Here is a 24,185-nt window from a genome sequence, read left to right on the forward strand (position 1 = left end):
TGTGATAACGGTTTGGATTACATGTATTGAAAGCTAAATTTTAAGCAGCCAGGAAATATCATCCTCCATCCCCACTTCTTTTTTCTCATCTGCTGTTTGTACTTCATCATCATTTTTACGCTTTTTTCTCTTCGCTGACACTGGTTCCTGCTTAACTGTTACCGCAACGCCCTCATCGGAAGGCTGTTTCCGTTTTTTCGTTTTAGTTGGAGTGGATATGTCTTCCGTAGTTGCATTTGACTTCTGATTTGACACTGCCATACTTTTGCCAGCATTTTGATACATAAATGCAGCATTCTGCTGGGCAAACGATAGCCGCTTCCGCACACGCTTTGGTAATGTCATATGCTCGTTAAAATCGTACCCGAGCAGAGGATGGCGTTCGCGTATTTCGTCCGGATAGGGTACAGTGACGTGATTTGAACTGTCCGTGTTTGATGGTACCGGTACGGCCAGTGAAGGTAGCGCTTGATTAATGCGCACAAATCCGGCCGGAACGAAGGATTTTACGCGTGATCCAGAAAGCAACCCAACAACACGCTCCTCGCTATTGATCTTCACGTGAGCTTCGAGCGGTACGGAACAATGCTTGATCGTTGAATGTCCAGCAGCTAGGTTAATTTTCTTCCCCTTCAATTCGGCTTTGACATCAATGGTGGAGGGACATTGGATAATCCAAGTTTCTTCCTCCGAATCGGCAAGATCTATATCGACGGTGTCCGATTCGATTGTTGGCAAGGGTTGGATGCGCGGATGTTGCTGAAAGTACTCTTGAAGTCGCAGTTCCAAAACACTGGGAATGGCTCGTTGTTTGCACAGGTTCGCTACAATGTCTTTCGTTTGGGTAGATGACTCTCGCCCAACATTATGCTCCGTCTCATCCTCTTCATCGTCGTTTACGGTTGGTGGAACGATAACATCAGGTTCCCAGTTTTCATCTGAAATTAAACGATGGACAATCATACGCTGTCGAGCAAGTGTGCGATTTTCAGAGGAGCTCCTTGTCGTGTAAATTACCTATCGTCACTGAATTATTCGCATTTTTGCTTTTCTTCTCGGACGCAGAAACCATTGTGTGATGCGATCACGCCAAACTTGCAGCACGTTTTCGTGAATAGCAGCACGACATTGTGTACGTCAAAGTTTGTGTTGTTGGTGCGTTCGCTAGTTTGACATTTGCGGGGCAGTGTTGCCATCACGTTCCAAGCAAGAGTGTTTTTAGCGCGAATTTAGCACGATGCACTTGGAAATGGGTTCGGCTCGTTGCACTCCTAAACTTATGCATTGTTATTTATTTCAATGCAAATAAATCCAGGAACTCCCATGTGGTCTTGCTTTGCTGATCTATAGTGATTGGTTATCTGTAGTTAATCGTTCTTCTACCGACTTCCGGGTTTTCCAATGATGAAATCGTATTGTTTTCTTTTTGAAAAACGCTACACAACACAAACACGTATTAATTGAAACAAGAACTTTCATTGAAAAAGTATTGGTAAAAGTTCAATTTGATAATACCACTTGCACTTTCTTTACCAAACACAATTCCGGGCCGTTCGCATCGGAATGAAAAATGTAGCTCTTTTTTCGTCGTTCTAATGATATGTTAAACTTTCTCCATCCAATGTGCTGAACTGCTGCAAAACCTAGAAGGCAAACGTTTACTTACGAAAATGTGATTAGAAAAGCACATTTCGGACAGAATGATAAGTAAATAACCAACGTCCGAAAACATTGCGTCACGAAGCATGAAATAAGGGCTGGTTCAGCAAACCGCGGCGCAGAACGTAAACTACCGGTTGATGGTTCCCGTTGGTTGTGTGTTTTTTTAATCCTGCAAAGCTCGTGTGTATGCGCGAGTGAGAGTTTTTTTTTGTGGTTGGTACACTGCCCGGCAGTCGTCATTTGTCGCGCGAAACCGGTGTGATCGCGCTGGATCGTTCATTCGTCGTTTAACCGACAAACCGGACAGAAGTGATCGTCCGATCGTCGCAGCTGCTCGCGGAAGAGAAGCGTTTGTTCCTGTAGGGAGGAAACGGTAGTGATCTGGCGTGTGTAGTGTGCAGAATTCCACAGCTGCCCATCCCTTTCCGTGAGTGTCAGTGATCAGTGACTCGCGTTTCGGTTCGATTATTGTTGTTTTAGTAACAGCAGCAATCTCGTCTATCGCTTGTTTAGTATGGTGCATCAATAATACGACGTCACATAATTCTTCTCAACAGCATCCGCTTTTGGCGAACAAGTCGGTAGAATTCCGTAATCCTATCCGCTTCGACAGTCGCTGAAGGTGAAGTCAATAGGGTAAGTTTGTCTAGCCACTGGCGCGGATAATTGTATAGATATGGGGTGTGGGCCAAGCGGGAAGTAGTTTAATCGTACATCATACACCGCTTGTGGTCACAGTTCTTGAACTTCCCAGAAAGCTGTACCAATGGCGCCGCAGAGGGCTAGAGGTGCTGCTTAATGATAATAACCATTATCCAAACACGTCTTGTAGTTTGCCTCTACCTCGTCAAGGATAGATGGTGTTTCTATGAATCCGATGCCATAGATGATTTATGGCTAAGGTCTTTGTTATTTCCAAAGAGGTGTTATTTTTGTTAATATTGTAAAATATTGTTCAAAAACACATAATTTAATGCATTGAAGCAGCATTTTCTCCAGCACTATTTCAGAATTTCCATAACAGTTGCACTTTGTTTGCCAAATAGAGCTTGCCAATTTCAGTATTGATGATTTGGGGTGAAAAGAAGAACAATAAACAAAAAGAAATTTTTTCTCAATACTATATTGTTAGCTTATTCTTGAATAATGACATAAGGGGAAAATCAATTGCGAGCATATTATAATGTTCTGAGCAATTATTTACTGCTTGAGGTGTTTTTTTTTTGTCCTGTGAGCAACCCTTAAACACTTATTGATGGATGATTACCCAGGAAAAAGCTTCCTTCGTGAGCAATTAAGTTTTTTTTGTGCTGTTTTTCTACATAAACCTGACCGAACACCGCACCGTGCATGATGCCGAAGAGAACAACAAGAAATATAAGATCGTTTTTTTTTTTCTGCGCCATCAACCGAACGGCAGTATGAACACTTGCGGTTATGATACAAAGGCCGGTAATAGACCAGCATCCCTACCCACTCGCGGTGCGCTGAAAGACTTCTCGCGCTATCACTATTAGAGATTAGAGCTGAACCTCGCTTTGTTTCTCCCACACGTATCAGGCACGGTGCACACTCCAAGGACTGGTTTCTCTTGGCCCGGAACACATTTCATTCTAATGCATGTCGGGTGGCGTTGATTACAGCCTGCGCAAGGGTAATTCCTAACCTGTTGGCCGTACGCAGGGATGATGATGATGATGAGGGCTGGTTCAAGGGGGACTGGTGGTGTGCTGCGTTCGTAAATGCAGGCCAAGCAATACTTGCGCTTTCATATGCTTGGCGTGCAACGGGAAGGTGCGGCGAAGGGATTGCGCAAGCTGCACGTATCAACAACGGTTATTTGCCCTTTGGACATGCTCTGGACAGGAGCAGCAGTAACCTTGAAACGAGCGCAAAAGTGCGAATCCTCGAATGGCTGCAATGGGGAAAGAAGGTGAAAGAGGCACACAAAGAGTGCAGCGTTGCATCGGATAGGTCAGGTTTTGTTTTTTTTTTTTTAAAGGAAGGTTGCGGGACGATGAATGCCGCACGGTGCGCATTATTGAGCAATGTTGCTTCACGGGGAAGATGGTGGCAATGTGTTACCAGTCAAACCACTACAAGCGCATACATTGATGCATCCGGCTGGATGGCGTTGCTTATTTGCCAAACCGTCTGGGGCTTGATTGTAATGTGCATTCGCACCCGCGCTGCATCGGATTGCCTTTAAGGGTCACCACAGCAGTCTCACCATGTCACTTACGATGACGCATCGCGAAGTAAGATCGTCCACCAAGCAGCATTTTCTGCATTTTCTGCTCGTTTAAGGAAAAAGCCCCCCCAATTGACATCAGTTGGATCATATTTCTGCAAGCAAAAGCTGCTTAACGCACTTGCATGCGCTATCAGGAGAAAGCAATTTTTGTGCATATTCGGTTGGAAAGCACGGGAAGCCAAACCGTTACAGCCATTTACAGCCAATCCCCTATTTTGTTGAAGATTTTTTAACAGCTTGAAATAAAATATTCATTATTATTAATAACGATTATTAATAAATTGAGCATCCGGAACATTCCTTCAATTCGTTTGCTTCCTGACAAAGCATCGTCTTAGAACCGGTTCATGGAACATTGGTACCACAACGGAGTGGTTTTGGGAAGATATGAATGTGAACAGTATAAGTAGTTGCAGCTACAACGAGTATGATGTTCACCGAAATACATCAAACACCGCGTGAAATCTGGCAGTGATCCTTGGGCTGCGGGGCCTCACGTGTTTTTAGTTATGCAAATTAGAGGCGACACATTTCATTCACCCCGGAAGTGGGGGATTGCGTTCTCGAATCTGTACTGCTTGATAGGTTTTACTTTATCTATTTTACAACGGTAAACTTGTTTCGATAAAGCCGTAATCGTCATATCGGTTGCCATCGCAGAATGGTAAAGCGTGAGCGGCGGGTTCGTTTCCTACCATTGAAGTCTTTCGTTTTTCCTAAGCGAAGAATACCACGCGCACTGTTCTAAATCGCTTTCTTATCGCTAGGATGATGGCCTCAAGAGCGGACAGTATCTATTACACATAGTCAAGGATTGGGTAAGCCAAGCAGCTACAGAACCGAATAAGAAGAACAAAATGATCCTCGCCTTATGTGACACAATTGTTATTTTTTAGTTGCAAAACTCCGTTTCTAAATTCTGTTCATTATTGAAGTTATTGAAAGTTGGTAGACACTTCTCGCACAGGTTGGAATGCTCCCTGGGAAGTAGGGCCTGTGGTTTCGTTGGCCGGACCGCAGTGCAGCCACCACTAAACCGTGATTAAATCTGCCAGGCTCAGTTGTGCAATTCCAAGGGGAGCTTTTGTTTGTGTACGGTTGTTGAGCAACAAGGTGCACTCCATGCAAGAAGTGGTCACCGAGAAGAGTTCTTCTGGCGCTCATAAACCTGCCGGACGGATCAGCCGGCATTGCAAAAGTGCATCAAATGGGCTAGCCACACCAATGTATTGCTACAAAACCACCACGGTGCCGCAAGTTTTGTATGCAAGTGTTTGACAAATAGGAAAAGAAACAATAAGTGGTGTATCGAATCGAATCCTACGCCGATCGCCGAAGCGAACCGACTTGCCACAGATTGATTCGTGCTACTCAAAACACACACGCTGGCGGAGTTACGCAATCGACCATTCGCGTCAATCAGTGTGATTGTGGGAGAGAATAATGTCCGGGCGGGCATTGCCAATCTTGACAAACGATCAGCAGCACTGAGGCCGAGTGACCTAAATGCAGTGCACCGAGCATGACAGAAGGATACGAACCCCCCGAGGTGATGATCGTGACCGTGTACCGTACGAATTCTGCTGTTGGCATCCGTTTTTTGATCTTCTCCGGTGGAACGACGACGTGTGGCAGCAGTGGTTCGCATCGCCAGGTTTAAACCCGTTTTAAGCTCAAGTCCTTTATCAGCCAGACACGTGTCATCGTCCCGCTTCGTCTTTGCTTCGCACATTCGCTTTCGTTCGGCGAGCGGGAACATCGCGCTCGACAAAAGCGGGAGGGCTCCAGGTTGTATAAGTTTGTTCGAGCGCTGGTAGGGGTTAGGCCAAACGAAGCTAGTCTCCCGGTGACATTGAACCGGTGCGCACATTGGCGAACGTGCGATGAAATCTGGAGGTGGGATTCGTCTGGCTGATCAAACACCAGCATGATCGTTTAGATCAGTCGGTTAGCTTCGGTCGGTTGAGATGGACTGGGTCGAAATGTGCGTAAATAGCGTTGTCGTTTTATAAATAGATCTATTTTAATAAATTTAAAACTTAAGAAATGTGAAAAATCAGATAGTTCTGCATTAACCACGGGTACATGAAGGAACAGTTATCCGTTTGTATAATAAATCATCCACAGAAAAAGCATTTAGTGAGCTTAGAAAAAAAACAGAAAGGAAAGTTTGTGGTAAAGGTACCTAGCACTAGCTTTGATTGAGGTTGGCAGTTCCAAGCATCGGCTCGAAGACACAATGAACCGATTATACAACGGTGTCGGCCAATACGCTGGCTAATAGCTCGCCCACAGAGGGAAAAAAACGAAACTAGATCTCGTTTTCTATCGTCCAAAAGCGTCGAGCTTAAGTTGGCCTACTGTTCGGTGCCAATTCCTTATTGTTTCTACCGTATTGACCCCGAAGTGATTTCATAATCCAAGCGCGGCGCATTTACGAACGTTACATTAGTGTTTGAGTGGTAAAATAATTTACAGCGGCTGCAAACTTTTACAAATATCGGTTCAAATTTCGCTTACAGTACATTGCTTGTGATGTGTAATTGAAATCCATTGTCGTTCGCCTTACAGCACACACAGAATGAAGAACACGAAAGCCATCACGAAGGCGGACGAGTATCGGTTCAAGCTATCGGACGAGCTGCTACTGATCGCCAAGGAGGAACTCCGCGAAACGCAAGCGGCACGGGACCATGCGTTGCAGATGTTGCGCGAATGGGCTGAAAAGAATCCTCGCATCGTTAAGATCCGGATGGGTAGGTTGTAGTGTGGCGCTTAATAAATCCTTGGAGAAGCGAGGAATCGACTCTCAAAAGATTCAAGAACCCTCGGAGCAGTGAAATGGACGATGGGTTCATTAGTTAAATCTGTGAGGATTCATGAAACTTTGGAATAGAGATCCAGACTCATTCAGTTCCAAGATTCACTCAGATTCATCGCACACTCTCAATCTTGGAGGTTGATGTGGCGTCCACTTTCAAGTTCCACGCTCAGCAGCAGTGCGCTAACTTCGATGCTTCTCTTTTTTTATTCCAACAGACGCAAACTTTTTCCTAAAGTTTCTGCGCGCCAAAAAGTTTCAGATTCCGGTGGTACAGGAAAACATCGAGCGGTACGTGCTGCTGAAGAATGCGTTCGAGGGTGCGTTTAAAAAGCTTGACTGCCGGCTGCCCAAAATGGCCAAGTTAATCGATGACGGGTACGTATGCCAGAGAGCACATCAGGGTTTCGTATAGAAAGGCGTATGGCGAATGAATGTCTCTTGCTTTGCATCTTACCAGGTACATGTTTGCACTACCGGAACGTGACCGTGAAGGTCGGCGTGTGATTTTCTACCGTCCGGGTGTGTTCGATCTGCGCGAGTACACCAACGCGGACATGCTGAAGATTCACGGCATCTGTTACGAAACACTGATGGCTGATGAGGAGAATCAGATCCGGGGGTTCATACATGCGGGCGTTGGTACCGGTATCGGATTGCCGTACCTAACGCTGTTCACAATCAAGGAAGCGGTAAGGATCGCTAAAAATGGCGAAAAGATCCTGCCGATGCGGCACCGTGAGATGTACGGGTGCAACATCAGCCCGGCGATGAAGATGGCGGTCGACTTCGGGATGTCGTTGATATCGCAGAAGCTGCGCGACCGCATTCGGCTGTACACGGACATCAAGGACATCGAGCTGGAGAAGCGGCTGCTGCCGAAGGAGTACGGCGGTGAGATGCCGATGGCGGAGATGATCCGGCTGTGGAAGCTGGAACTCGAAGCGTACCGTACCCGGCTGCTGGCGGATGATGAGATGTCGGTAAACCTGAGCATGTACTCGGACGCGGCAAAGGAAGGTTCGGTCGGTGCGCTAAAGCAGCCACTGAACGGGTGCACGGGAGCAAGCGACAACTCGACGTACGGGTTGGCCGGTAGTTTCCGAAAGCTGGAAGTGGATTGAGCGAAGGATATATAACGCATACAAACCAAGGTGTTTACGGGAGATCAGACAGGCAGGAGGATTTAGCGTGTAGTGTTATAATTAAGGCGCAACTCTACGGAGAGGAACCGTGATTGCTTTCTTTGTATAGGATTTCTTCTTTCTACTGTTTTGTCTTAAACTCTCTCACAACAAAGCTACGTTAGTTTTATACTGCTGTTGTGTTGACTTTGTTTTAAAAAATCATGCTGACATGCCGACATGAACGATAATTGTACTGTCGCTGGTGGTCTTGACTGGCTGACCTAGTCATTGTGGATCAATTCCATGGCTCTACCAAAAATGTACAAGTCTTCTTCCTCTTTTTGGCCCAATCACAGTCGATTAGATTGTGTCAGGTTATCAATCTGCTTCCAGAAAACTTGGTCCAACGTTGTTGTCTAACACATTTAGTAAATTAGGTGCTGTACTCGACCTTCAACAAGTTGAGCGTTAGCAGATCTAGCCAAAGTGCTCGTTGCGCCCTGCTATTCGCTCTGCCTTGGGATGAACTATTCGCTGGCAATATGTGACTACTGGGGGACGACAAGTAATCCTGGTCATCGGCCAATCCCGGTCTAAACTGGGACGGATATTGTATGAAGAAAATATAAAGTGCCGATAGGCATCCTTAATCCGGAGTATGTAAGGAGCCTCAGCAGTTAATCGGTAAACATAACGAGGAAAAATGTTACGAACATAATATACATAAAGTGTGTGTTTTTTTTATTATTTTCGCTTACAACATACGTGAATTGATTTACTTCAATTATTCCCGATGACCTCGTAACTTGGAGTTGAGTGGAGTATAAAGATTCAAAAAATTCTTGTGCACAAAGTCTTGTAGATCAGTTCAAGGTTGCGTCGCAAGTGTGGTTCGCAATGTAATTATGAGCAAATTGGTTCTCAATCAGGTAAAAGGCCGACGGTGGGGAATCTCTACAACATTCAGCCGCTTGCTGTTTTGCGGACGAAATGTGAGTATGGGATCATCATCATCGTACGAGTTATCGGTCGCCGTAACGTCCGCGTCATTTTCCTCCTCGGATGATTCGCTCGGATAGAAGCAAACGGTGGAGTTTGGGTGGATGCGACAGGCAAACTCGCGAAACTTGTCCAAATGGCGCTGCTTCGTGACGCCCGTCAGGGTGAGGTCTTCCATACGCAGAACAATCCGGTCGGTGGTGGGCACATCGGGGTGAATCATTTTCGGCTGATAGATTACCAACCCTTGCTCATGGTAGCAACCGTCCCAATGTATGTTGACCCGTTTCTTCGCCGGTTCCGATAGACAGGGCGCTGCAGCAACCGGACCTGCTGGTTGTGCACGCTGTCGTTTGGAAACGCTAAGCGTGATCGACTCTAACGGTTCCACAAGCTCGCGTTCTGTTGGAGACGTTTTGCTAGGAGTAAGATTTTTTTCCGGTGGTGTCACAGCCATTGGCTGCTCTGTGCTGATGCCATTGGCTGTTTGAGCAATAGGTTTGACGCGCGAACTGATCGGTGGTCGTTCGCGGGCTGGCACAAAGAATACTTCATCAGTGTCACTTTCTGAGCTGCATGAGGAGGATGAAGAGTTTTTCATCCGGTTGGCGAATCGTTTCGACACCTTCCGTTGGGAGATTGGTTTGGTTTTCTTCATCCGTGCGCACTGCTCTAACGCTTTTGCGTACACTTGTTCCGGATCGTACCGGTGCTGCTTTGCCGTGGTTGGACTAGAGCCAAGTGGACGGTCCGTCGACGTTATCTGTTTCTTACGGGGATTAGTTTTCTTAAACACCTTTCGTCTGTTGCGACGGTCCGTTGTTGGTTCGCAGGACGGCGCAATCGCTCGACGGTGGTGTTTATCAGCAGCGATCGTTTGCCTTGGAGCATAGTCATACAGCGGTAAAGCCTTCTTAAGATCGCACGCACTGTCCGATTTGGTAAGGGCTCGGGGCAGTGGAAGTGATAAACGTGTGGTTTCCTCATTGGCGTTTTGCGCATCATGTATGTGGTTTAGGCTGGTATAACGACGCACGGAACTCGTTACCGAGTACTGTTTGATCATGGTTGTCACTTTGAGCTTATTGCTAATCTGTTTGTTCGAACGTATATATTGGGCAGTGTCAACGGAATAGAGTGAATCTGCGTCAGCATCCATTTGCGTTTCCGTTACCGTTGTAACCTGCTCTGTTTGGTAGTGAACGTTATAGTGGCCGGTGATGCTGTGCATATGATTTCGCAACCAGTTCTCTACCTTCTCATGGCTTAGCATACGGAATTCGTTATCGTCCAGAATTTCTTTCAATCCGTTCGCTTCCCACCCTTGCTTGCGCAATGGAATCGTCGCCTTGAGCTGCCGCTTAATCTCTTCTGGGTTCTCCTCCGTGCTTTGCTCCTCGGACGAAGCCTCAACAACATCGCTGACCGAGCTTTCATCACTCATTTCCTGATCGAGCATGACCATGGCCGTTTCGATGTCCATGCTGTGATCTGATTGGCTTTGAGTAGTATCTTCAAATTTCTACGAAAGAGAACAATTGCACAATTAATCGAAAATTCGTCACGGTACATTGTTTCGCCTAACGTACATGTACTAGCTCTCTCCAACGGCAGTTACGCCGCCCCAACTCTTCATCGTTCGGAAGAACTTCTCCGACGTTGGTCGTCTTTACACCGGTAAACATTTTACAGATAGGACACAGTATGCGATTATCATTTCTAAAGCCACACAAAGCGTATTAGAACCTTTACTTTCCAATAAACCAGTTAACTAACGACGCCACAAAACAAAAAGAACGATCCTTCTACTTCGTTTGTCGAGGTTTTACAAGATACGACACTAGAATGCAGTGCCCGCCTTCCTGCTTTTTTGTCACTTTGCTTCCACGAAACCTCTAAATATGTGGACCGACAACTATGGCCATAACTGCGACCCAAACGGAACGATCCAACATTTTGTTGATACGATCGCTTGACGTTTGACAGTTCCCAATGACAGTTTACGCAGAACAGGTTATTGTTATGGTGTCACATACGAAAACAATAGGTAGTTAGCAAGAAAGCACATTTGTTGCACTTGTTACAGAGCCGGAAAGGAGAATTTCAATATATTATAAGTGAATAGTTGTTGTATCTTCGTTCGATGGATCCGCTCAACATAAAGCTGGAAGTGCCGGATTTGCCACTTCCTCTCGGGGACGATGCATTGATGATGTCGAGCGCCGATTTCCTGCCGACCGAAAATGACCTGTTTCTGGGCGATGATGACGACGACGTGATTGTGGTCCATATGGATTTGCGTGAAAATCTGTCCACCTTACGCGGGCTGGTCGAACGGCGGATCGGAATTTCGCTGAGGCACTATGAGTTCTGGCTTCAGGGATCCACGATGCTTGAATCACACAAGAACCTGGTCGACCAGTGTGTGCAGGGCGAAGGGTTGGTGCAGATCAACGTGCAGGTGCAACCAAACAAGCGACGCATCAACATTGCGGATGTGTTGAAACCAACGGATGAGGTACTCGAATCATACCAGCGAGAAATCGAACAAGCGGCCAAGGAAGCGGAAGCTGCTGCGGCTGCCAAGCGAGCGGCGGAAGAGGAAGCGGCAGCAGCAGAAGCAATTGCCGCGGCAGAGGCCGAAGCGGAACGAGCCAAGCACACTGCTGCAGACACTTCCAACCAGACCGATGCATCCTCCAAGACGAACCAGGCAAACGAATCCCACGAAACGGCAATTGCCGTTGCAGCCATCATTGACTCGGTTAGTGCGGAGGAGCGCGAAAAAGAACGCGAAAAAGAGCGCCAGAACGAAAGGGAGCGCCAAGCAAGCGAAATAGTTAGGAAGCTCATACCTGCAATAAAGGAAGAAGTTCATGGTTTCGCGGATAATTCATTGGATGATTGTGACGAATCCGACGGCGAGATTGGCTACGAGCCGTTGGCCGCCCTACCATGGGTTCACGACAGTGCGTTTAAGCGCGACCAACAGCGTTTAAACATTCCGGATGATCCGTTGGAATGGACAGTGGCCCAGGTGAAGCACTGGATACAATGGGCGGTCCGGACGTTTAACCTGAACGGCATAAAGCTGCAGGACTGGAGTATCAGTGGTAAAGAGCTGTGCGAGTTGGATTCCGACGAGTTTAAGTTTAAAGCACCAAACGATCCGGGTGGTTTGTTTTGGATGCATTTAGAGTTGCTGAGGCGGCACAAGATTGTTGCCACGCTACAAAAACCGGCCGAAGGCGAACAGCTTGTTGAAATGACCATTCGCAGAAAAATACCTAAAGTTAACATAGGCAGCAAAAACGGTATTAAAGCATTGGTACTTTTGCATAGGTGCATTGAATTGGACTAACAGGAAACTCTTACCTCCCGTTCGCAGATGAATTTAGCTACTGTGGCAATCGAACGGGGAACAATGGACAGATTCAGCTGTGGCAATTTCTGCTGGAAATTCTAACCGACCGCGAACATCGCTCGATTATTCAGTGGATGGGTAGGTGTATACCATTTTAAAGCAAACAAGTCAAACGTGTTGCTCGTGAAGTCTTCAACTACGACCCGCAAAGGAATTACGAGAACTTCACATGATATGTGAATGAAGTAGAATTCACTGTGACTTCACTGTTTTAAAGACTTGTGCATGGTTGTTTAAAGACTGCCTTTTATTTTCACATAGGTACCGATGGAGAATTCAAGCTTTGCAATCCGGAATTAGTGGCACAGCTGTGGGGCGAGCGTAAAAACAAACCGACGATGAACTACGAGAAGCTATCGCGTGCTTTACGTTACTACTACGACGGCGATATGATTTCAAAGGTGCACGGCAAGAGGTTTGTGTACAAATTCGTGTGCGATTTGCGCGAGCTGCTCGGGTATGATGCGTCCGAACTTGCGGCTCTTGTCAACGAAGGGTCTCCTATTAGTACTGATACCCAGTACGAGAACCATAATTATGATGTTGATTTCGATTGATTTATTCAGCAGACGTTTACGGCTTGTTTGGTGCGTCCATTTTTCGGTATACATTGTTTGTTGATTAAGTTTTAGGACCAGGAAGACAGTATGGCGTGTAACCGTAGAATTGTAAGTTGTAGTCATTGAATTAGGGATGGGGTTTCTAACAATTACTTTATTTTTGCATTTTTTTATCTAACATGTACGCATTACGATTAAATTTGTATAAAGATTGAAAAAATAGTTTACGTGTTTGCTATGGTTCCCAACTGCATTTCATCGTTTTCTTTCAAATTTGAACTTGAACTGTGGAGCCTGATGAGGCGTGCCCTTAGCGACCAATTTAGGCTTTAGAGCACGCTTCTGCTTCAATATACGCCTGATTTCGAGCGTTTTCTGTACCACGGTTAGTTCCTTTTCACGGTCAATGCGTCGCATTAGCTCTCCGTACGATACCCCACGTTCATGATTGATCCTTTCGATTTTTTCCGCACTGACGCTGGCCAGTTTCAGTTTTTCTAAATCCTTCAAACGAGGTCGGTTTGAGCGACGCCCGATTAAATCCGGGTGTGTATCGAGCCGTTTAGCTAGATCAAATTCGTTCACTTCCCGTTCGTCCTCCACAAAGAAAATATGCTTGTTGGGCGTTTCGTTTACCACGTCGGTCATGTGCAGTTGCCCTTGCAAGCGATGAATTTTGTTCGCCTCCATCGTGCGCTTCATTGTGACGTACTTTAGGTCCTGCGTTTGCATCAGCTTGATCTGGTCTTTCGTAAATTCGTCGCCCTTTTCTATCTCATGATGTTCGCCTTGCTCTATCTTCGAGTTGATCATATGGTGATAGAACTCATCGGGGTTTTTGTTCAGTGCACGCTTCCGCAACAATTTCAGTGTGGCTTCCTTCTCATTGCGATCCCTCGCGCGCTGCTTGTAATCTTTCTTTTTCTCCAGCAGCCCTAGATGCTGGCGAGCAGAGGGCTGGGCACGTTCCCGGTGCACTTTCTGGTTCGACTTTGCAGCTTTCTTCCAGCTGGACATGATGATAATAGGTTTAAACGATCAGCCAAAGGGACATCAAAAATGCGTCCGATAGTTTTGCCGCGAGGAAACGTAAACAATGAAAGCATGAGTTGGTGCTGGGCTTTTTGACGTTTTGACGAAATGTCAAATCGCGTTTTTTTCGCATGACAGTTGCGAACATTCCAAACAAAAACGGAACGGTTTTTGAACGAACGGGAACACTTATTTTTGGGTTTGTGCAAAAATGAATCATTTCGGTATCCAACAAAACAAATGTGCAAGTAGTATAGGAGCAAGTGTGTCTAGCATTCTCGTTTTGATACCTTTCTGTTGATTTGAATTGCCTAACCCATCGAACTAGTAATATTTTTTTTTCGCAAAGTAGTGATCGTGTTGATTGAGGATTCATACAACAGTTGAGGCACATCATCGACAAGCTTGATGCTGAAACAATCAAACATAAGAAACGAACAAGTGTTGAATTTGAAGAGAATGTTTAGTGATTTCGCCTCGTGCCTAGATAACATATGGCTGGAATCGATGGAAACAGTTTGAGGCCAAAGAGTGCATGACTTACAAAATTAGCGAGGCGAGACTTGTTTCTCTAAATGTTGATGTGAGTTGATCATTGATATCGTTTCACAACCATAAATTCAGAAGTGAGGTAGATATTCCTTGCGTCGTCTAATTAAAACACAATCGCTGTGATATCGCTAAACAACCGCTGGCATATGGTGGAGTTTAGTTATCAGTTATCCTGAAGATGTGTGCAGACGCGCATTAAAAAAAAGTAAGAGTAAGAAAGAGAGTCCGCCGGAACCATCATCATCTTCGAATACGATATCAGAACCCGCTGCTATATCACCACTAACACCAGTTGCCACTGTATCTGTACTTTTGTAAATGGAGCTACAATCACAGTCAGTTACTTCTTCGATCTTAACTTAACAAAACACTCAAGCACCAGTAGTGCTAACTGGTGGTGGACTAAAATCGATATTGTCTATCCTGGATCGGGTATTTATCACACGCAATCCATTTACACCGATGTTCAGTAATACGTATGAACACTTGTCCTCCTTTCACGTATACCAGGTATTGACCAGTACCGGAAGAACGCACCAACTGCAGGTGAGGTGGGTCATGTGTGTTTGAGACGATATCGCCGGTAACACGGAATATACCTGGGAGATTGTGCTGCAACATCGTGCTACAGGATCCTTTAGGCCAGGTTGTATGAGACCAATCAGAAGCCTCCTACCGGGGCAATTCACCCAAGGTACAATTTCCAATTGATTTACTTCTTCGGTAACAATCAGCGAAATTTCATAGAAACCTGTTTCGCTCATGTTGATATTTTAAGCGATGAACAAAAAAACGGTTGATTTCTGTGGTGAGCTATTAATTACTGAACTTTTTCTACAATTGCCCATGTTTTAAAGCATTCTTCGATCCATTAGGTGCAGGGCCACGAGAGTTGAAAAAATGCCGACAAATTTGTCATGTGACAACATCAGCTTGTCAACTGCGAAAAACCACTATACCGTTGCCGCGCAAACAATTGTTTTCAGATTTCCAATACCAGGAGAGCATGTTTTAAAGAGGTGACACCTGCAGCGTGGAATAAATTTGCCCATCACTATTGCATTGCATACTATCAAACCCATGAGAGCGATCGCCAGTTCAAGTGAGATGGATGAAATGGGAAGCATCCTTCATCTCTCGCTCAAACTTTCCGTCGGCTGGTACCATACTCCATACAACCAGCTGTTTTCAGATTTCCGATACCAGGAGAGCATGTTTTTCAAGAGGTAACACCTGGTACCAGCCGAGCAAGCACAAATCACGCGCTTTCCGGTAGTTGCAATCCCAAGTTGTTGCATGTAAGATGTTGCACGCAAGATGTTGCGCGACATATGTTGCACGATATATGTTGCGCGACATATGTTGCATGTCAGATGGTGTGCAACATATGTTGCGCAACATGTGTTGTGCACCATGTGTTGTGCAACATCCTGTTACTAGGTGTTACCTCTTGAAAAACATCCTCTCCTGGTAACGGAAATTTGAAAACAGCTGGTTTGTATGAAAAGTTAGTGTTTAAACATTGCATACCTTTAGGCGGGCAAAATTACCAGGAGCTACCTCTTCCGTGGATGTTCTCCTGGTACTATACATTCGAAAACTGGTAGTTTTATAAGAAATTTTTCACGAAAAACGGGAAAGTTAGTGTTTGAAAATTGCATACTTTTCGGCGGTTTCCGAGCAAAATTGCTGTACTAGGTGCTACCTCTTCCGTGGATGCTCTCCTGGTACTATACATTCGTACTATCATAAAGTGTTTGGACAGTTTCTCGTGGATTTGAACGTAGTTCTTTCCAGTTTTCCGAAGATATTAGGTCCATAAGCTGGATCCACAATCCAGCTTCGTATAAGAAATAATCAACAAAGACAGAAATGGTATTCCAAGAACCATAAAGTTGTAATATCAAACGGAAAAGAGAGTTCGAATGATTGCAATATGATTTGATTCATATTCTATGACAATGCTAGCTGTGTCGTAGTACACTGACAGATTGTGTCGGCTATAACATCATTACCGACTTGCAAACTTGCAAAAATTGTGACAATCGAAATACTAAACACAATACTCCATCTGGACTTATCCGTTTCACTCTCTCTGGCTACGCGGGGAAAAAATCAAATAGGCCAGAAATGGCAGGCGCATCATGGCCTAGTAGGTCGTTATGCTAAGAACAAGGTTATTTACTGTATGATATCGACATGTGCCTCTGCATGCCTGGCTTCAAAGGTAGAAAATATCAACAACTGAACTTTACGATAGTTATGAGTCTTGGGATAAATGCCGTTAATCCTTGATAAGTAACTGTAGCATCATAATGTTTGTTTCTGAATTTTTCTACTTCCATACTATGCTGAATATCTTTACCAGATTAGTGCAACTACTTACTGTGGATGTTCCTTACAGTTGTGTTGCTTGCTGCTTCTTCGGACACGTGTTCGAAAGTTTTATGTGACTGGTTTTGTTTGTGAGCTCTAAACTGAAATCATAAAGTAGCGAAAAGACCATCGTTTACACAATCGCTTTATTTATTTTTTTGTCTCTTTTTTGATATTTCGATTTGACAACTTTTACTTAAACCTTATTTAGACTGTGATCGTCGTTTCCACAAGGAAGTAGGCTTTAGGGTACAAATGAAAATGTAATACGTATAAAAACAAAATATAAGAACGTAACTGTAATAAATAGAAATGAAAAGTGCCGAACATTGGCAGAATCCAAAAACTGCGCTATCGCGTAGGAATAATAAAAAAAATGGACACAAACATAAACACTTAACATGGAGATGGGGTATTGTGCCATCGTTTTCGTGCGATTTGTTGCTTGAAAAATGGCGCCACTGAAAAGCAAGTAACTTAAAAGTATGCGCAACTACTAGAGATGGAAGTATAAGGAAAACCAACAAGTGAAACATACACTGCACGACAATCGGGATGGAAGAGAATCACAAACCGGATAATAATAATTAAAATGAACGATAAAATAACGATTGGCTTCACCTTACGAACGAGGCGCGCATGCGTGTCTTAATACCGACTTTCCTAACCGAATGATGCAGTATAACAGGATTTTGGGTAGTATTAGAACCTTTTGCAGCTGTGTGACAAAACGATAACATGGTGGATTAAAAGGGGTCAATTTTAAAACTTAAACACACATTGTAAAAAGCATGCGTTCTAATAAGGGCTACATCGGACATCGGGGGATTTTTTTTTTCGACAGCTACAAAGTTATCCTATGAAACGCGTGTGTGTTGGTGCCGTTTTGTTTTTAGAGACTACAGCAGAACTTGAATCGAAGGCATTGAGATGAATGTGCGTGCAGGAAAATGTTCAGAGGACACGTAGTGTTTTACGGGAAGAACAAACCGTTGGATTTGAGCGTGCTTTCGAGTGTCGCTTGGCAGGGGGTGGTTATGGCGTCTGTGAGGTACGGGCTGTACGGTCTTTAAACTTCAACCTTAAACGGTGAGCCGGGGATATGGTCATCGCCCCATTTGACAAGCAGAATGTAGTCACCGCGCTCACGAACCAGGTAGTTGACCGTGTACTGGTTGCGTCCTGTGTGCTTTATGAAGACCTCATCGCACGGTCCCTTCGGTCCGTAAATGCCAACGAAAAGGATGTTGTTGCCTATGCGTGGATGTAGGAAAAGATAGTTGTTGTACTCGAATGGCTAGCCCAAAAGTAGATATGATTCGTTTCTACTTACCCGCATCGCCGGCATTGACCGTGAACTGGTTCTGCTTGCCCATGTACGCCTTCTTGAGACCCATTCCCTTCGATTGAATTTTGCTGGCGTCCGATTTGAAGATTGGCAAAATTACGCCGGTTCGGTTGCCGCCCTTCGACACCTTTGCCACGGTTTCCACAATGACCGAAGATGTTTCCTGTCCGCCTGCTTCGGCGAGACTTTCGCCGGTGCAGTTGATCTTGAACGGTGAGCCAACGATGTGCATCTGATTGTACTTGATCGTCATGTAGTAGTGGCCCGGTAGCAGTGGCGTGTAGCGCACCTTGTATCCCTCTTCCACCTCTGTGCAGTCCATCGCCACCTTGGCCGGTCCGTCAACGGTGACCGCGAGTGTACCGGCGCCGGCATTGCACGTGTCTATGATCAGATCGGTCTTTTCGCCCGTCTTGACATCTCCGAGACCCTTGCCCGAGGCATGTACGGCCGCCGGATCTACATCGTCTTTGCCTACCTTAATGCGGTACGGTGAGCCGGGTATGTGCACACCGTTGAACTTGACGTGGATCGCATGGATACCGTTCTCGCGTGGGTAGAACCGCACCGAATACTGGTCCTGATCGATCAACTGGATGAAACAATCATCCTCGTTGTTCGACGGTGCGACGACCTAGGAAGTGGAAGGAAGTGAAGTGTAAATACAATGGTTCCTTCCACCATCTGGCAGATCTCCCGGATACCAACCTTCGCGTCCAGTTCACCCTTGGCACCGTTCTTGCGCACCATAAACTGGGCGGGTTTGTCTGCTTGCACACAGCCGGTCGGGAACTGAGCGACTTCCAGCTTGTGCGCTTCGCCCATAGCCGGCGAGACATACACCTTGAACGGAGAGTCCGGAATATGGCGGTCGTTGAACTTCAAGCCGATGCGGTAGTCGCCTAATGGAGGAACGAGAAGCTCGTCAAACGATTGCGATTAAACCATATAGCTGTTTGATATCTGTACCTGGTTCGCTGACGACGTACGAAACATCGCAGGAGCCATCCTTGCGATCCTTGAACTCGATCTCCGCCTTGCTGGGGCCTTCGACGGAGATAGCGAGAGTACCACCGCCAGCTTCGCGGGTCCACACGTTAAACTCAGACGGTACACCCTGTTCGCCGTGTTCCAAACCCGGACCGCCCGCCTTCACCAGATGTGCTCCAGTATCCTTAAGCGGTCCGACAGTGAACTGGAATGGCGATCCTGTGCGGGGAAACAAAGCGAAACGCATCTAAATAGCAGCGCAGCTCATCGGGACGAGAGCGAAATAAGCACAACATACCAGGAATATGGATCTGCTTGTACTTGACGGAAACCGTGTGCACGCCCAGTTCCTTCGGGATGAAGTGCACTGCGTACAGACCATCTTCGATCTCTTGGATCTCGGCATCCTCACTGACGCCGCCGGGCGACGTGACGGTGGCGGACAGATCGAACGACGTAATGCCAGGCATCTTGAACGTCAGCTTGCACTGGCTGCCAACCTCGGTGATTGGCACGGCTTCGCGCTGGCGCTGGATCTTCTCACGCTGCCGGTTCGTACCCTCGCCCGAAACCTTCACTGTGAACGGTGACCCGTTCACGTGATGGTCAGCAAACTTGAGGTTCACGATGTAGTAGCCCGGCTCCGTCGGTTTGTAGGCAATGTTGAGCGTGCCATCGTCCTTGTCCGTGCACTGGATCTCCGCCTTGCTGGGTCCCTCGATCGAGAGCGACAAACCACCGTAACCGGCGTTGCGCGTGTCGATCGAGAACACGTTGTCCTGGTGCGTTTTGCCCTCCTTTAGCGCATTGCCCGTGACCAGCACCTTCTTGGCGTCACCTACCTCGCGCTCGCATACATTCACCTTGAAGGGCGAGTTAGCGATGTGCTTGCCCAGCCGCTTCACCGACACCGTATGCTCGCCGATTTCACGCGGCGTAAACGAGATGCCAATGTTGCCGGTGGGCATGCGCTTCAAGAAGCAGGGCTCTTCCAGCCCGGACGGTGCCTGAATTGAGGCGTTCAGCGAACGCAGATCGTTATCGCTGATGACACCGGGTAGCGTCACCTCGGAGCAGGAACCGACCGAAATCTGATTACGCTTGCGACCTTCACCCGTGATTTTCGCGAAGTATGGCGAACCCTTGATGTGCTTGTCCCCAAAGCGGACAGAGATTTTATACTCGCCGGGAGCGGTCGGCAGGTACGATACGGACACCGTACCATCCTTGTTGTCGTGGTACGTAATCTGTGGATGTAATAAGTGTCGGAAGTGAAAACGCACGTTCATCGAATAGGACAAAAAAGGATGAAATGTGTCACTTACATCCGCTTTGCTGGGACCTTCGACGGCCATTTGCAGCCCTCCCGCACCGGCACCCTTGGTGGAGATGATGAATTGGGCCGGTTCACCGGTGACTCCATGCACTAGACCTGGTCCGTACGCCGTCACGTAACCGGACGAGATCGAATCGACGTGGAATTTGAACGGCGAACCCTGCACATGCTCACCGTTGTACTTGACCGCCAGCTCGTGGATACCTTCCTCTTTCGGTTCGTACCGGATGGAAACCGTGCCATCGTGATTGTCATCGATGAACGGCTTGTCTACTTCTCCGCTGGGCATCTTGACTTCGGCTGTGAATAAAATACAAGCGATAACCACGGTCAGTGCGCAGTACAGTGCAAGAACGATTATTTGAATTCTTTAAACAAAAAAAAACTCGACCCCATTATTGGAAAAGGGATACTTTTGTTTCATAACGACAATTCATGTATTTTAAACTATAGACCTAGTTTTACACGTGTATTTGGCATTAGACGAAAACGATCAAGAATGCTCTCAGTTGTTGATCTTAAATAACAAGTATGTGAAAATTAAAAAAGCATTTTTCCTTGTCTTTATCAAGGTGATGAACATTAGATCCTAAAAATGTGACCAAATTCCATCAATCGCTTACGTGACGATTTGGGATTCATTGATTCAGAAAAGTAGATAAACAGATTTTATTTTATACAGCAGATATTGTTCACCTAGTTGTGATGAATGGATTTTTAAAGATCTTATTTTTTTAAGATAATTGAAGAAAACTTACAACATGCTAGTTACGGTTTCTAATTTCGACCATACATCTTCCACAGGAATAACTATTTGGTTAAGGAACTGTCAGCATACAACTGTCGGCAAACTTTTCGCAACAAAACAATGATATTGAACCAATATTTCCCCCGAAATTTATTCCCTCGGGTATCGGGTATCGAGTCTACTGGTTCCTTGCATGCAATGATTTTTTTTCAAATTTTACTCTGAAACCTGTCATATGGTAATTATGGTAACGCTGACATTATGTGTATGGAAGAACGATTTAATTTGTGCATTAACAAATTGTCAAACAAAAAGATTCTGATCTGCTGCATAGGTTTCAAGCATTGTCGGGTAACATCTTTAGTATACTTAATACAGATCAGATCAGTCAGATTAATACTTATATGGTTAGGAGGAAACAACAGATAAATTTTAAAGGCATAGTTGGTGTCGACGTTGATACACAGGAAATACATTTCTTGTGCAATAGTGACGGAATGAAAAATTGCAGAATTTTATCAAAACACAACAACAAAGTGGCACAAAACGAACAAACATAAGTGGAATGTTTTGATGATCTTAGGATAAGTGTACCAATAGTGGTGCAATTTTTAACATGCAGACTACTTGAAATATGTTTTAAATGCATAGAACAAACATATTATGATAGAACATATGTTGCAAACACCGATATCCACCATTAAACATGACAAAATTAATGAAAACAATCGGTGATTTGTAAATGTTCTAATGTTACTGCCTATTATGGTGGTCACGTGTGCTAATAGTGTATTTACATTTTCTATCACTTTAACACTATCACTTTTCTAATACCCATGAGATATTGAACCAGTTACGCTTTGCATCTTCCGTAAGACCGGTGTACAATGCTTTCCGTATGCTGGAGTTCAAATTATCGCTCAGACGACAAGGTAAGGTTGACTTCTAATTCCCTCAGTAAACCTTATCCCGTTCAGCGCATTGTTTTATTGTGTTCAATCCAAGTAGCCTGCTGCTGTCTTAATGTTTTCAATGATAATGCTGATATTACCATTTTAGGAGTCTTGCAGGTTTTGGGCCTGCTATAGGGCACTTATGGACTTATATGGGTATGGACTAATTTTAGCCAATAGCTGGGTAATCATTCCTAGCTTTGGCAGAACGATCCGGATGGGATTTTGTCTCGGGTCTGTTGTGTGAAAGCCGTCATCGCTACTAATACATCACCGGACAGGGCTATGAAATTTCACATAAAGGTGGTTTATTTACATAAATAAACTATTTTTTTTATAGATATACGGCCTTGCTGTTCTAACGATAATAAAAAAAAACCATTTTTTTATCCAAATCACGAAGATTTCCATCAATTTTCCTGTCAGAGCCTTAAAAAGAGGACTCTTCTAATGGAAGATAAGGAAAATCAGCTTAATGTTGCAGGAAAAAGATGGATATTTAAGCCGTTTTACCAAAAAAACGAGGCGAGATTCGTATCTTCATATGGGGAAAAAACATGTTCCAAAATGATGATAAGCTTCTGAAGTAATAATGTTTATGGTCTTTTTCCACATTGCTAACATAGCGCGCGAAACAATTGTCACAAAAGAAATATTTGAATTTGAATTGACTGAGTTACTCATCGTAAGGCGTGATGCGGCTTGGTTTCATCAGAATATTCTGCGCCAGCTGAAGCAGTAGTGTGGAAAAGCGATGGGGATCCAAAAATATGCACCAGAGATATTAGGTAAAAGGACGGAAACTAAAGGAATGTTAATTCTATTTTTTTTTCTTGAAGAACGGTCCGTCCGTATGGCTTGAATTCCAATTAAAAGAAAAACATATGCACGAAAGAAAGACACATCTTTCACCGTATTCCTCGAGACGGATCGCAGAATGGCGTCCGATCGTACGGTGGTTGACAGAAAAACCGTGACGATTACCGCTGCCGGAACATTTATCATCCTACGCGTATCAAAAGGATGTCGCCACAATCACCACCGTTAGTAGCGAGGGCTTAGGAAACAACAACAAGTTACACAACCGTGTGTTCCCCGGTGGGGAGTTTTTTTTTTCTCAAGGCGATCATCATCCTCATCATCATCTCGATCATCATCTTCAACGCCAGCCATCACATCTCATAATGGACGTTCAAAAGTGTGATCCATTCCAGGGGTATTTTTATAAAAATTCCTTCGCGCTTAGTCGCGGATCCGACGACGTCATCTATAGCCGGTTCGTTCGTACGTGCAGCAACCGGGATCGGGTGCTTTCTCGTTCGTTCTTAGACTTTCTTTTCGCCCCACACCCCATAAGTGGGGGTGGTTCCGTACCGAACATTGGAGATACATATTGGGTACACCTGTTGTTTTTTTGGCACAATTTATTTGGATGGGTCTATGAAACGTTGTGGACCCTCCCTGGTAGAATCATCTGGGCAGGTTGTGCGTGCACACCAATACAGCGTCGGGGCTAAACGACAAAATTGGCCTGGCCTTCGTACGTTTTGCACCACCCATGGTCCGTCCTCCAGAGGACCACCGATGGATGACTAATGGAAAGAGAGGGAGAGAGGGAGAGAGAGAGTGGGAGAGGGAGAAAGGGAGAGGGAGGAAGAAAAAAACTCACATCTACAGGCACACATCACTGCGTAGCAAGTTGGTGATCACCTCGATCATAGTTTATTTTTGTGTTTTTTTTTTCCTTCTTTAATTCCATCTTGCACCGAACAGAACAGAAGGATTTTGGCTCGAACAATTTTCCCAATCGCTCATTTGACTTTTATTCGATTTTCCCATCGATCTATCCATCCGGTGTTGGTTGAATTGCATTAGCGTAAAATCAACGGTTATCCGTTTGGAATCATGGAGGACGCAAAGCAATCCAGCGTGAACGCGTGTGCACACTCCCGTGCGCCGGCAGTACACACTTGCAGTATTGTTTTGCCTGCCTGGGGGTGTTT

General features: G+C 45.4%; 6 protein-coding genes across 10 annotated transcripts in view; 2 read left to right on the top strand and 4 right to left on the bottom strand.

Annotated features, from left to right (window-relative positions):
- Positions 1–14: 14 nt before the first annotated feature.
- Positions 15–1,137, bottom strand: LOC128297956 (uncharacterized). The gene is made up of 2 exons (XM_053033676.1): positions 1,018–1,137; positions 15–938 (listed from the first exon to the last, which is right to left on the bottom strand). Exons 1-2 carry the CDS (start codon positions 1,070–1,072, stop codon positions 34–36), a joined length of 960 nt encoding a protein of 319 aa, XP_052889636.1. The 5' UTR covers positions 1,073–1,137; the 3' UTR covers positions 15–33.
- An 816-nt stretch (positions 1,138–1,953) lies between these two features.
- LOC128309697 (alpha-tocopherol transfer protein-like) lies at positions 1,954–7,886 on the top strand. The gene is made up of 5 exons (XM_053046145.1): positions 1,954–2,089; positions 2,220–2,298; positions 6,488–6,672; positions 6,956–7,115; positions 7,198–7,886. Exons 3-5 carry the CDS (start codon positions 6,498–6,500, stop codon positions 7,859–7,861), a joined length of 999 nt encoding a protein of 332 aa, XP_052902105.1. The 5' UTR covers positions 1,954–2,089; positions 2,220–2,298; positions 6,488–6,497; the 3' UTR covers positions 7,862–7,886.
- Positions 7,887–8,046: 160 nt separating this feature from the next.
- LOC128309696 (uncharacterized) lies at positions 8,047–10,790 on the bottom strand. Its single transcript, XM_053046142.1, has 2 exons — positions 10,453–10,790; positions 8,047–10,385 (listed from the first exon to the last, which is right to left on the bottom strand). The coding sequence occupies exons 1-2, from the start codon at positions 10,546–10,548 to the stop codon at positions 8,790–8,792; spliced, it is 1,692 nt and encodes a 563-aa protein (XP_052902102.1). The 5' UTR covers positions 10,549–10,790; the 3' UTR covers positions 8,047–8,789.
- Positions 10,791–10,965: 175 nt separating this feature from the next.
- On the top strand, positions 10,966–12,885 carry LOC128309789 (DNA-binding protein Ets97D). Its single transcript, XM_053046259.1, has 3 exons — positions 10,966–12,177; positions 12,252–12,365; positions 12,549–12,885. The coding sequence occupies exons 1-3, from the start codon at positions 11,007–11,009 to the stop codon at positions 12,842–12,844; spliced, it is 1,581 nt and encodes a 526-aa protein (XP_052902219.1). The 5' UTR covers positions 10,966–11,006; the 3' UTR covers positions 12,845–12,885.
- A 176-nt stretch (positions 12,886–13,061) lies between these two features.
- Positions 13,062–13,916, bottom strand: LOC128309790 (probable U3 small nucleolar RNA-associated protein 11). Its single transcript, XM_053046260.1, has one exon. The coding sequence runs from the start codon at positions 13,862–13,864 to the stop codon at positions 13,103–13,105; it is 762 nt and encodes a 253-aa protein (XP_052902220.1). The 5' UTR covers positions 13,865–13,916; the 3' UTR covers positions 13,062–13,102.
- Positions 13,917–16,935: 3,019 nt separating this feature from the next.
- The window catches only part of LOC128299112 (filamin-A), a 44,632-nt gene continuing 37,382 nt past the window's right edge, over positions 16,936–24,185 (bottom strand). For all 5 annotated transcript variants that reach the window (XM_053034978.1, XM_053034979.1, XM_053034977.1 and 2 more), the window contains 6 exons: positions 20,471–20,781; positions 19,444–20,392; positions 19,125–19,364; positions 18,864–19,057; positions 18,141–18,789; positions 16,936–18,061 (listed from right to left, as the gene is read on the bottom strand). In XM_053034978.1, the coding sequence (XP_052890938.1) occupies positions 17,877–18,061; positions 18,141–18,789; positions 18,864–19,057; positions 19,125–19,364; positions 19,444–20,392; positions 20,471–20,781 (2,528 nt within the window). In that variant the 3' untranslated portion in view covers positions 16,936–17,876. The remainder of the gene's footprint in view (positions 18,062–18,140; positions 18,790–18,863; positions 19,058–19,124; positions 19,365–19,443; positions 20,393–20,470; positions 20,782–24,185) is intronic.

This window comes from Anopheles moucheti, chromosome 2 (assembly GCF_943734755.1).
Source record: "Anopheles moucheti chromosome 2, idAnoMoucSN_F20_07, whole genome shotgun sequence".
Lineage (NCBI taxonomy): Eukaryota > Metazoa > Arthropoda > Insecta > Diptera > Culicidae > Anopheles > Anopheles moucheti.